Source organism: Pelophylax lessonae, assembly GCF_965119305.1.
Source record: "Pelophylax lessonae genome assembly, chromosome: 8".
NCBI classification, from domain to species: Eukaryota; Metazoa; Chordata; class Amphibia; order Anura; family Ranidae; genus Pelophylax; species Pelophylax lessonae.
Window position 1 is genome coordinate 286,889,710 of NC_138775.1, and position 14,133 is coordinate 286,903,842.

The window sequence follows — 14,133 nt, forward strand, 5'->3', positions numbered from 1 at the left end:
GAATAGTGCCCCATTGTTGGTGTCAGTGGGAGGAATAGTGCCCCATCATTGGTGTCATTAGGGGAAATATTACACCATAATTGGTATCAGTATTAGGAATAGTGCCCCATCGTTGGTGTCAATAGGAGGAATAGTGCCCCATCATTGGGGGAATAATACCCAATAATTGGTATAAGTGTTAGGTGAGTCAGTTGAAGGAATTGTGCCTCATCATTGGTGTCGGTTGAAGGAATAGTGCCCAAAGGGAGGTGTGCATTTAGCTTCCCAGCCTCAGAACCAGTATTTGCAAAGGTGGCAAAAGAGGTAAGAGTAATCTGCATCATTTTACTCTACTTATTCCAGTGTAGAGATTATGTTCATGGAGCTCTTTCGTAAACTACAATATCCTAAATGAAACAAAATCCTCTTCTTTAATGGCCATTGGCTTCCTAGGATGGATTTTTGAGTGTCTTTGCAAAGACCCTTATTAAATGGTCAGACTACCTAAAATATTTAAGAAGAAAGACACATATATCTTCTCTTGCTAGTACACTCCAACTAAGAACTCTGCACAGGGATAGTGAGAACCCCTCATAATGGGCACAGTAGGTGTGCAGACCCAGAAACTCAGCACAGGGATGGTGGGAGTCCCTTATAATGAGCACAACAGGTGTACAGACATGGGAACTCAGCATAAGGATAGTGGAAACCCCCATGCAATGGGCATAGCAGGTGTAATGCAAGGATGCAGGGAAACCCTCATTGGCGGCACAGCGGGTGTGCAGACCCAGGGACTCAGCACAGGGATGGGGGAAGCTCCCCATCATCAGCACAGTAGTTGTATAGACCCAGGAACCTAGAAACCCATCATAATGGCCACAGCAGGTGTTCAGGGTCAGGAACCCAGCACAGGAATGGTGGGAACCCCCCCTCCCTCCCCCTATAATGGTCAGAGCAGATGTACAGCCCTGGGAACTCAGCACGGAGATAGTTGGAGCCCACATAATGGTCAGAGCAGGTGTGCAAACCCAAAAACTCAGCACAAGGATGGTGGGAGCCCCTCATAATGGGCACAGGGGGTGTACAAACCCAAGAACTCAGCACAGGGATGGCGGGAGCTCCTTATAATGGGCACAACAGGTGTGCAGACCCAGGAAAGCAGCACAGGGATGGTAGGAACTTCTCATAATGGGCACAGCAGGTATACAGACCTGGAAACCCAGTACAGGGATGGTGAGAACCCCTCATAATGGGCACAGCAGGTGTACAGACCTGGGAACTCAGTACAGGGATGGTGGGAAGCCCTCATAATGGGCACAGCAGGTGTGCAGACTAGGGAACCCATTGCAGTGATCTCTGAGAAATAGAGGACATTTACAGGTGGTTTAACTTTCCATCATCCGCCAAACATCAGTTCTGCATGGACTGACCCTTTAAAATAGTCCTGCCTACCTGTAAGCATTAATGTACAACCTGTATATTCAGTTACTCTCCTGAGTGCAGAAGGAAACAAAGAGAACAAAATAAACACCTTCAGTAAGCAGTAAACCTTCTCTATTGTAAGTAATGTCACCTGAGGCTATGGGGTGAGATGTAACTCCTTCCCAACCGGCTGGAGCCTATAGGCAGGTCCAAGTATCTGTGTCTCATCAGCTAAGGATGCAGCTTTAATTCTGCTGCCCTGACACATTTCAGCAGATTATCAATGTCTTTGCAGAACAACAAGTACCATAATGCCACCTGAAGATGTATTTTCATCAGTTATAAGATGCTAACATATATACAGGGAACACTGAACCCTTCACAACTTGTTCTCCTGCTATTGAAGAACTACAAGTCTACAACTCCCATGAACTTGTGCTCATCCAGCTACTGGACTCCTCTGGCTATACCTTACACTTCTCTAAAATGGGTCAGGCTTTTAGGAGAATTATATTTAGGTAACTTATGGGAAGTGAAAACCCATCCAAGCCTGAGAAAGGCGATTCAGAGAAGTACTTTGAAGCCTTGTGGTTTTACACATCAAGGCGATGGCCACTGCTCATCTCTATGGTGAAGTTAGGTCATCTTCTACATGTCTCAGGTCATTGCTGCAATTTGCTGGGCAGACAAGTGAACCCCCCCCCCCCGTGTCCGGTGAGTGCCAGGTAGCGTCCGATGTGAAACTGGCGTCCCGGTTTCAGTTTGCTACCACTATCTGCATACAGCCCCTCCCTTTTAGATTGTAAGCTTTCAGGAGCAGGACCTTTCTAACCCTCTTGTCTTGAACTGTATTGTAACTGTACTGTCTCCCTTTATAATGTAAAGTGCTCTGCAAATCGTTTGTACTATATAATACTTTTATAGTAATTATAATTCCCGTGGGCTGGCACAGGTTTCCTCTTGCAATCTAGCAGTGGAGGATTGCACCATATTAGTCATTGATTACTGCAGAAAGTTTGGAATTTAAGAGGTCTATGTATAAAAACTTTGCGGTGCACAGGCATATTGTTTGCAATCTTATGATCTCCTATGATTTTCAGCTCCATCTAGTGGTCACTATGCAGCATTTTTCTAAAAAGCCTAAATAAAAAAAACAAAAACAGTATGGCCACTAGATGGAGCTGATAATCATAGGAGATAACATTACAAACAATGCAAGGATCATTCATTGTGTCTGTGTAAATGCCTAAAGTGGATCTTCATCCTAAAGGGCATATTGAGCTGCCCTGCCACCTTGCTCCTCCCTCTCTTGAAAATAGAATATTTTTTTGTTTTTTAAAAGAGCTTTATTTGGGCTGCAAAGCAGCTTTTCCACAATTCTCACCTTGGCAGGAATTTCTCCTCGCCTCCTGCTCATGCACAGATTTGCCATAGGGCTCAGATACCGAAGAAGCCCTGCGGCACTTCTGTGCAGGCACAAGGTCCCCCGGGTATTTGCGCATGGATGGGGTTTCCCATGCACATGCAAAGACTGTGGCCAAGGAAGCTTGACAACCTCCCTGTCTTTGTGCGTGCATGGTAAATCAACTGCACGTGCGCTGGTGTGCTGACAGGCTTTGATCTCATGTATTGGGGGACTCAGATTTGATCTGACGTGAAAGGGGTTATCTGATGTGATTGGTGGACCTCTATTATGATGGGGAGCCTTTGATGTGAAGGGGGGAGCTCTATAGTGATGGGGACCTCCAATGTGATAGGGGGACCTCTGGTGTGATGAGGGGCCTCCAATATGGTGTGGAGGGGGCATCCGATGTGATGGGAAGCCTCTGATGTGATGGGAAGCCTCTGATGTGATGGGGAGCCTTTGATGTTAAGGGAGAAACGTTTAATGTAATGGGGGACCTCTGATGTTATAGGGGAACCTCTGATGTGATAAGGAGCCTCTTATGTGAAGAGGTACCTCTGATGTGAAGGGGTACCTCTGACGTGATGGGTATCTCTGATGTGATGTGGAGCATCTGATGTGAAGGGGAGACCTCTGATGTAATGGGGAGCCTCTGATGTGATGGGGATCTGTGATGTGATGGGGGAACTTATAATGTAATGAGGGACTTCTGATGCAATAGGAGGACCTCTGGTGTGATGAGGGGCCTCCAATATGGTGGGGGGACCTCTGATATGATGAGGGACATCCAATGTGATTGGGAGCTTCTGATGTGACGGGGAGCCTCTGATGTGAAGGGGTACCTCTGATGTGATAGGGGAAACTCTGATGTAAAGGGGGACCTCTAGTGTTATGGAGATCTCTTATGTAAGGGGGATCTCTGATGTCATGGGGGAACTTCTAATGTAATGGGGGATCTCCGATGTGATGGAGAACATTGGATGTGATTGGGAGCCTCTAATGTGAAGGGGTACCTCTGATGTGAAGGGGTACCTCTTATGTGAAGGGGTACCTCTTATGTGAAGGGGTACCTTTGATGTGATGGGGATCTCTGATGTGAAGGGGTATCTTTGATGTGATTGGGATCTCTGATGTGAAGGGGTATCTTTGATGTGATTGGGATCTCTGATGTGAAGGGGAGACCTCTGATGTGATGGGGATCTCTGATGTGAAGGGGAGACCTCTCATGTGATGGGGATCTCTGATGTGAAGGGGAGACCTCTGATGTGATGGGAATCTCTGATGTGAAGGGGAGGCCTCTGATGTGATGGGGAGCCTCTGATGTGAAGGGGAGACCTTTGATGTGATGAGGAGCCTCTGATGTGAAGGGGAGACATCTGATGTGATGAGGAGCCCCTGATGTGAAGGGGTACCTCTGATTTGTAGGGGTACCTCTCATGTGATCGGGATCTCTGATGTGATGGGGGACCACTGATGTGAAGGGGAGCCTCTGATGTGAAGGGGAGACCTCTGATGTGATGGGGATCTCTGATGTGAAGGGGAGACCTCTGATGTGATAAGGAGCTTCTGATGTGAAGGGGAGACATCTGATGTGATAACGGGACCTCCAATTTCATGGGGGACCTTTGATATGAAGGAGGTCTTCTGATGTGAAGTTAATTTCATCAGGGCAGTTGTGTGCATCGTCCTAGGCTCAGGTTTCTCATTGATAAGTAACACTTACCTTTTTTTACATTTCAGACTGGGGTGCCTCAAGATTTTGCATGCATTTAAAAGGTGCCGCGACTGAAAAAGAGGTTGAAAAATGCTGCATTAATCCATTGCAATGGTGGGATGAGCCCTATGAAAAGCTCCTCTCCCAGTAGACCGCCGTTGAACTCGGTCCAGCCCTAAACCTCCAAATCCATACCTCCCCACCTGAAAGTTTTGCACTAAGCAGCTGCTAACAAAGTGTTTAAAAACACATTACATGACCCAACCCCAGCATGCCAGCAAAACACAGTGACAGCTCAGGGACAAGTTTTCACACGCATGGCATCATGTGAATGAGCAGACAAAAACACATTTGTCTTTTTACGTCTCCAACATAAGCTTTATTCAGCCTTAAAAAACCCCTCCCAGGCCTTTCTTCGGGACCTCCTACCTTCTACCTGCAGCCTAGAGGAGGAAAAGGTAAATGTAAGTCACTCTGGGGGAGAGGCGGAGGAGGAGGAGGAGGTGGGGGACTATGGTGCCTCTTTAAACTTTTGCAACTTCTTGGAAAAAAAAAAAAGGAAAAAAATTCTTCTGGAGCACTTTTTGAACACTAGAGGCTCCCTCATACTGTTTGGGGTCAGCTTTCTCTCTCTGGAAACAAATGTGCAGTTAATTATCATATGTATAAGTAAGTTTCAGGAAGGGGGCTGTGCTAGCCAAATCCCATCAGTGCCAAGAGCAAGGCAGTTTCTTATAGGGGGTGGAAAGCAGACCCTGAAAATAAAAGTGCAGAAGGAGAGCAGGCAGAGCAGGAGTGCAGACTGAGCTCTCAGCACTTTTTATCAGCAGGACTGAGTGAGCCTTTTGTGAACAGAGGCTGGGATCTCTGGGAATAATATCCCCCTCCTTTCTCTCTTTCTCCCTCTCTGTGCATTCACCAAAATCCCAGGCAGAAGTGAAATCCCATCCCCAAAGCCGGGATCCTACTCCGAAAAACTTGGATCCATCTCTGGAGCAAACTCTGACTTTATCCAAGGCTTGAAAAAGGACTTTGTACCTGGGGAGGGGGAAACAAAGTCACAAGCGCCCTGTCTGCTTGCTGTCATTGACTGTGTGCAAAGCTGGGCAGCCTGGATCTAAAGAAATTTGTCTCCAACTGCAACACCAGCATGCAGAACTACAAATATGACAAGGCGATGCCCCCCGAAAGCAGGAACGGGGGCAGCACCACTTTAAACAACAATAATGGCACTGGGAGCTGCAAGAGGATTCTGCTTATTTTTCTGGATCTTTTCTGCCTTGTTGTAGGTAAGTTAAAAACAAAATTGACGAAAAAACTTTCTTGGCTTTACAGGAGCCCTCCTGGCATTGAGTGGGGTGCAGAGCCCTCATGCACCCTTTTCCTTTGGCATTCTCCTCTTGACAGTCTAAAGCTGTTGAGTTTCCTTGCATGCAGAATGACTTAATTCTAAAATAACTTTTCCCCTGCACTCTCCCTGGCTGGCTGCAATAAAACAGGGGCTAATGTTACAGTATCTACAAACTCCCCGCTGCAATCTCTGCTTGAGAAAGACTTATTAGAAAGTGTTAAAAAGTTTTCTAAAGTTTTGTTACTTTTTTTTTTTTTTACAAGCATGTGCCTTGCCTAACAGATTGGTGCATAATAAATTTGTTTATTTAATTTATTTATCTGTTTAGAAAAAACTTACTAGAAAGTTTTAAAAAGTTTTCTAAAGTTTTATTATTTTTTATTTTTTTTATTTTTTTACAAGCATGTGCCTTGCCTAACAGATCGGTGCTACATTTGTTTATTTAATTTATTTATCTGTTTAGGAAAAACTTACTAGAAAGTTTTAAAAAGTTTTCTAAAGTTTTATTATTTTTTATTTTTTTTTTTTTTTTACAAGCATGTGCCTTGCCTAACAGATTGGTGCTTAATACATTTTTTTATTTAATTTATTTATCTGTTTAGGAAAAACTTACTAGAAAGTTTTAAAAAGTTTTAAAAAGTTTTATTATTATTATTTTTTTATTTTTTACAAGCGTGTGCCTTGCCTAACAGCTTAATGCATTTGTTTATTTAATTAATTTTCTGTTTAGGAAAAACTTACTAGAAAGTTTTAAAAAGTTTTCTAAAGTTTTATTACTTTTTTTCTTTTTTGTTTTACAAGCATGTGCCTTGCCTAAGAGCCTGGTGCTTGATACATTTGTGTATTTAATTTATTTAATCACTTTTTAACTTAAAAAAAGAATTACGCTTGAAAAAAAAAATGATTGAAAAAGTGTTCCAAAGTTTTTGGAAGTTTTGTTTCTTTTTTTTTTTACTAACAAGTGCCTTGCCTAAGAGCGTGGTGCTAGCTACATTTGTATATCAAGTGTATGTACTTACTTTATGTTCAAAATAGAAGAGAAAGTTATTAGTATGAAAAAGTTTTCTAAAGTTTTGTTTCTTTTTTTTTTACACCCATGTGACTTGGCTAAGAGCGTGGTGCTTGATACATTTGTACTTCTAATTTATTTATTTATTTACTTTATGAGTTCAAAAAATATAATTGTGACTGTAGATCAGCTTGTCTCAACCAGGGTTCCTGTTGAACTGTAGAATTCCTTCAAAGGTTGCTAAGGGTTCCTTGAGCTGTGGCTGGTTGACCTCCCATCTGATGGTGCCTCAAAAAGTCAGGGGTCCAGTGCCACTTGGCAGAGCCAACAGCATTTTACCAATAGTCTTTTTAGCTGTTTATAAGGTTGACATTCTTTCCACTGACCATCAATGTAAGGAGCATTAGGAACTAATCTTAGCAGGGGTTCCCTGAGACCTGAAAATTATTTCATTGTTTCATGAGCTCTGCCAGAGCTCACCAGGGTTCCTTCAGAGGTTTAAAGGGTTCCATAAGCTCTGGCAGATTGACCTTCCAGCTGATGATGCCCCCAAAGTTTTGACCAGCAATGTAAGAAATATTTTTAGCAGGGGTTCTCTGAAACTTGAAAGTTATTTGAAGGGTTCCTCCAGAGCAGTAGCTCTCAACCAGGATTCTGTAGGACCTTATGGTTCTCTAGAGGTTGCTAGGGGATCCTTAAGCTGTGGAGGATTGGACTCCCAGCTGATGATGCCCCCAACGTTTTGACCACTAATGTAAGAATTACTTTTAGCAGGGGTTCTCTGAAACTTGAAAATTATTTGAAGGGTTCCTCCAGAGCAGCAGTTCTCAACCAAGATTCTGTAGGACCTTATGGTTCTCTAGAGGTTGCTAGGGGATCCTTAAGATGTGGAGGATTGGACTCCCAGCTGATGATGCCCCCAAAGTTTTGACCAGCAATGTAAGAATTATTTTTAGCAGGGGTTCTCTGAAACTTGAAAATTATTTGAAGGGTTCCTCCAGAGCAGCAGCTCTCAACCAGGGTTCTGTAGGACTTTATGGTTCTCTAGAGGTTGCTAGGGGATCCTTAAGCTGTGGAGGATTGGACTCCCAGCTGATGATGCCCCTAAAGTTTTGACCACTAATGTTAGAATTACTTTTAGCAGGGGTTCTCTGAAACCTGAAAATTATTCCAAGGTTTTCCTCCAGAGCAGCAGTTCTCAACCAGGGTTCTGTAGAACCTTAGGGTTCCTGCAGGGGCTGCTAGGGTTTCCTAAAGCTGTGGCTGATTGACCTCCCATCTGATGATGCCTCCAAAGTTTTGAGTCCAACACCACTCGGCAGAGCTAGCAGCAAGAAAACATTGATCTTTTTAGTTTTTTGTAGGCTTGACATTCTTTCCACTGACTGTCAATGTAAGGAGCAATAGGAATTAATCTTAGCAGGGGTTCCCCAAGACCTGAAAATAATTTCATGGGTTGTTCGGGGGCAAAAAGTTTGAAAAACGCTGGTGTAGAAACTCTGTTTGAAGGCTTCTCTAATGTTGGTGATGACTGATGCAAGTTTTGACTTTCACATGTGTGTTTAATTGCCTGAAAAGGGAAAGTTATTAGTGGAAAGTACCTAGCGAGCCCTGATATGGGAGGAAATTATAAAATTCTCCGTGCTGATTGCCAGTTTATGGGATTGTATATGTTATCTGCTCCTGATGCTGTTTATGCTTACCCTGCAGGCATATATCCAGCATGAAAGTTTGTGTATGCATCTTTGTATGTTTATATACATATATACATATAGAAAGAAGGAAATGCAGAGAGAGCTTTACAGTTGTAACTTTTGTTACATTTGTTATTCATTTATTTTTTGCGTGCTGATTTTTTTTTTTTTTTTTTTATGTATATAAACATCCCAAATGCCATTTTTTGCCCTGCCATATGTTAAAAGATTTCTGTGTGCAAACCTTAGGAAATTAAGTTGTACAGGCTGTGTGGTCCTAGGGCAGAAGTGGGGAATTCGGCATGGCTGAGAGCTTCTTAATCCCCTATAGGTTACAAGCTACTCTGCTGAAGCAATGGAAGGAGCTGACAGTTGGATCAATAGTTGCTGGCTTGGGTTTCAGTTGAGAAGCTGCAGTGAACCTCTGTCAGGGTTGTTTGGCTCTTATCAGATCCCTGTGGCTTCAAAGCAAAACTTTGCACTTATTTTTTTTTTTACCCTTGTATAGATCTGCCTACATTGTGCAAGGTAGTATCTCCTCCAGATGCAGGCAGAATTTTTGTAATGTTTTTGAATGACCAACATGCACCTGCAGCTGTTTTAACTTAACTAAACCCAACTAGGTTGTCAATGTCAGTGTGCTCCCAGCCTTCACATTGCAAGTCTGCCATACTGTGTCCATTTCTTTTATGGACAAATGCCTTATGCGTTATTCATAGCTTTAAAACACTCTGTCACAGCTATCCTACTCCAAAGGTCACGCTTGCAATGTTTATATGAAACACTAGTATGAATTGCTAGATTTTATTGCTAAGCTACAAGGCATTGTGGCACCGAGAAGCCGAGGGTGATGTGGAGTATTTGGAGTTTGCTTAGGTAACTGAGCAGGTCTCCAAGAAAGAACTGAACTCATAAATCATTACATAATTGACATCTGGTTCGTATTGTTTCGTGCAACTGAGAATTCTGGGGATTGAGTGGAATTAGGCTCTTTAAACTTGGTTAAGGGTCCGCCTGACGTGCAGTCGAATTTGGCTCGCGGCCATCCATCCCGTATAGGGCGAGGAAGTTTTGCCTCTGTCATTACTGGACCATTGGTTGCTGAAATCAATTTTTCAACTTATAAAGTTTGTGTCAAAAAGATCAAATGTGCTGAAAAAAAAAAGTCTTGGAGTTTGCACAAACTTTGGTTTTTCTTTGCCTCATTGTCAGTTGTTGTGTTTGCTTTGGCCAAGGTATGTTCACAATCAGATTAGTGTACATCCAGATTATAGGTGCTGAGTCTGGATAATGCTATCACGTTCTTAAATTCTCAAGATAAGATTGTGCTGTTAACTGGGGAGTTGTACACTGTATACTTTCCAAATATAGGATTTAATCCAGAACTGTCCCCTAAAACCACTAGGTAATCCTTAAATGATAATCCAAAGCTTGTTATCAAGTTTGGAATAATTGTTTAAGCTTGATGGGTAGACATTTTTTTGTAGCAAATTGATGATCAATCTACCAGGGCACAGTAGAGGGTTGTACAATATTAGCCATCTATTTTTTTTGTTTAATAACTTTTTATTGAAAATTCGTAAAAGAATACAGGGAACATGTAAAGTTGTCATGTGTAAATGGAGGTACAAAATTCTGGAGTACATTAAGCAAGTTAACATGCATGAAATTAAAGACCAGAAAAAAGTAATAATAACAATTAAATGACGCGGCGCAGACCCCTGGGACACCAGGCTACCCCCCCCCCCTGAAATTCCACATAGGCAAGGGAGCAGCCATAGCCCCCCAAGGCGGTGCCATAATAGCAGACTGGTATATGCCACTCAATGAACTTTCACTAGGCTAATGGGGCTATGAGCCCCGCAAAAAACAGCAGAATAGAAGTGTACCCCTAAATAATAGGATAGGGTAAAGTGGAAGAAAAGAAGAGAGCAATAGAGCAAGTGAGGATAGAAGGACGGAGGGGGGGTTGGAACCGTGTCGGTGGATATGAAAAACGGTTAAATCTTGAGTTTAAAACATCATCAGGAACCCATATATCGACCTAAGTGAGAACTGAAGAGAGCAGTAACAGACGGGCAAATGGGTATGCCATCCTATGGATATTAGCCATCTATTAATGGAGAAAGTTTGGAGTTTAAATTATGCTCTTTATTATTTAATAAGGGGTATTACTTGATTTCCAAAGGCTTTCTGCAAACTACTAGGATGAAATTTGTGCTTACCAATGATGCCAGTTGGCCTTGATGTCCTGGGTTCTCCAGGGATGACCAGTTTATGGCAATCCTGTTCCCTCAAAGATAGTCTTACTGTCACTGGATTTTTAATAAGGGGTATTACTTGATTTCCAAAGGCTTTCTTCAAACTACTAGGGTGAAATGTGTGCTTACCGATGGTGCCAGTTGTCCTTGATGTCCTGGGTTCTCTAGGGATGACCAGTTTATGGCTATCCTGTTCCCTCAAAGATAGTTTTACTGTCACTGGATGTTTAATAAGGGGTATTACTTGATTTCCAAAGGCTTTCTGCAAACTACTATGGTGAAATTTGTGCTTACCAATGGTGCCAGTTGTCCTTGATGTCCTGGGTTCTCTAGGGATGACCAGTTTATGGCAATCCTGTTCCCTCAAAGATAGTCTTACTGTCACTGGGGTTTTAATAAGGGGTATTACTTGATTTCCAAAGGCTTTCTGCAAACTACTAGGGTGAAATGTGTGCTTACCAATGGTGCCAGTTGGCCTTGATGTCCTGGGTTCTCTAGGGATGACCAGTTTATGGCAATCCTGTTCCCTCAAAGATAGTTTTACTGTCACTGGATTTTTAATAAGGGGTATTACTTGATTTCCAAAGGCTTTCTGCAAACTACTAGGGTGAAATGTGTGCTTACCAATGGTGCCAGTTGTCTTTGATGTCCTGAGTTCTCTAGGGATGACCAGTTTATGGCTATCCTGTTCCCTCAAAGATAGTTTTACTGTCACTGGATTTTCCCAATGCTCATTTACTGCTGGTGGCTATGAAATATGATGTTCACGTTCTCAACGAGGAAGAGGTATCGAGTGACACCATGCAGGCGCTCTTGGACAATGCCAATGATGTGTTGACTAGTAATGCGTATCCTTAGAAGATATAAAGATCCTGATATCTATTTCCACCAAGCAGTAACTGCAAAACAGTTACTGATAGCTCCAATGTTAAGACGTTATGTGACTAGAGATTGCGAAACTTGGCTGTCTCTACCTTTTACTTCAAACCATAATATTTGGTGCCAAAATGACCCCATTCTAAACTTGAAAGGAAGAGGTGTCAGACTTAAGTCTCTTTACGATTCTCTAAGTTGACATCTGAATTCGCCAACTGGATTTCGGTCTTGGCCAACCCATGCTGGCTCGAAGTCTAGTTCTGACACTTGAGTGTTGTTGAAGCTCCATGGGGTAGTCTTGCTGCAGATCACTGGAAAACATTTGGATAGACAACCTTTTGTACTTCTGGTGCCCAGCTGAAATTTCTGAGACTCCTGTGCTTCCTAGGTCAAACTTTTATCACTGTAGTAGAATTGATAGGCTGGGTCCGTAAATCAAGATGGGGAGAAACTGGCTGTCATCAAGATGTTTGCTTTGTCAGGGGGTGGTGAGCATTTAATTAGCAAATTCAGCTCTTCATTACTGACAAATTCCTAAGCCTGAAATGGTAGGAGATAACTTTCTTGTCTGCAACCTTTGCATTCAGTGCAAAACTCACTGTGTCCACAGACAGCCCATTTGACTTAGTCCACTAGGGTGCATAGTCATCATTTGGTTTAGCAGATACCACATACCTGGTATGATACCGGTAGCAAATTTGATTATCTACCAGGTATTTAAGGTTAAACCAAAGAGCATGATCTGCTCGTCAGTTGTCATGTACATAATGATAATTAGTGACATAATTATGATTAGCCTACTCACCTGTCCAGTTTGAACTGATGCTTCTTCATAATGGATCGTCTTGACAAAGGATTAATTAGTGAATGTGGTTCATCTTAAAGAGATTCTACAAAGCAAGACAACAGTCACATTTGCATAACAAACTGGAGACGGAGACAGCTTGGGGTGTCAATTACAAAGAACAGGTATCCTAGTACAGAGAGACGACCACAGCAGACCAAACAAACGTCTTCCAAAAAAAAAAAAAAAAAAGCTTCTTTCCTATGGTTTAATTTTCTTATAAAATTGATACACAATTTTAAAATCTTAAAATTGGTGAACAAAGGAAAATGACCTACTCAGCAACTGGAAATTCCTAAGATTGTGTTGTTTTGTTTATGACTTCTACCACCTATTATGTTGCCTGGCAGATAAGAAGGCCCTCAAAAGTATGTTATGGTTATTATGACTAAGCGAATGTAATTTCGTGAAACGCGTCAACTGTGTTTGTCCCCTGTCTCTGATTTTTGTCACTATGGATTATTTGGATCGTCAATAAACAGATTTTATTCATTTCAAACTTTCAAGTTGGAGTGCGGTTGCCTACTTCTATTTTGTACAGCTGCCGGGATTGCGGACCTAACCAGCACCCTGTTTGATTGTTAGGACGTTTTTACACCGGAACGGTTTTCCTTTTCCCCTACGTTTGGGCTTCAAAAGTATGTTTGATGTTGAGCCATCTTCAAGGAATTTCTTTTAGGATAAGAAATGTAAGATGCTGTTACTGCTAACATGCTTTTGAAGGTGCAAAATCAAGAACCATCTTCCTTTTTCCTAAATTGTTGGGATGTTAGGACTAAACCCATGTATTTAATGGACTACTCTAAAGGTATGCCAGGATTGCTAACTGTCACATATGCTCGTGCTCTCAACCAAACTGTCAAACCATCAAATATCTGGTGTCCTAACCGATCACATGTGCAGCAACAGAGACTAAGATGGCAGCTTTGTTGGCTGAAAAGGATAGAAGGGTTTGGTTCCGCTTTAATATTTATCACATGACTAAGAAATCCCAGAGCATTATGGGCTAGCTTAGTCTAACTCTGGGAAATGTGATAATTATCCCTTTTAGTGGGGCTGTGACCACACTGCAAGGGTTAATTGATTTTGCCTAGGCACTTTTGCTGAATTGATTCTACGCTCCCCAAGCAGATGGCGCTCACATTCCGGCCTTGCACTGTTTCCCGGCGTAATCACATCCAGGGCAGGCTTATGGACCCTGGATTGCTGGTACAGTAGTCAGAACCTTAGCTAAAGTGTAGAGGAGAAGATGGGTAAATGAATCTTCTTTGACAAGTACCCTAGCCAGTGGTGTATTTGGGTTTTGTGCTGCCCTAGGCAAGACTAAAATTGGGCGCCCCCCCCCCCCCCCCGCCATGTAAATTTTCCCCACTCCTTTTTTAACGGATGAGACTCCCTCCAAAGTTGAAGGACTACAAGTCCCACAATGAACCCCTGAGGGGGTGGGTGAGAGAGAGAGAGAGAGGGGGGTGGGTGAGGGAGGGAGAGAGAGAGAGACAGAGTGTGAGAGAGGGGGGGTAGGTTAGGGAGGGAGAGAGGGGATAAGAGAGGGGGTGGGTGAGGGAGAGAGAGAGGGGG

General features: G+C 42.7%; 1 protein-coding gene across 2 annotated transcripts in view; it reads left to right on the forward strand.

Annotated features, from left to right (window-relative positions):
* The first annotated feature begins 5,213 nt into the window (after window positions 1-5,213).
* Window positions 5,214-14,133, forward strand: part of PLPP3 (phospholipid phosphatase 3) — a 100,503-nt gene continuing 91,583 nt past the window's right edge. The window contains exon 1 of one of the 2 annotated variants that reach the window (XM_082264825.1): window positions 5,214-5,809. In XM_082264825.1, the coding sequence (XP_082120951.1) occupies window positions 5,671-5,809 (139 nt within the window). In that variant the 5' untranslated portion in view covers window positions 5,214-5,670. The remainder of the gene's footprint in view (window positions 5,810-14,133) is intronic. The other variant, XM_082264824.1, reaches the window with a different exon arrangement.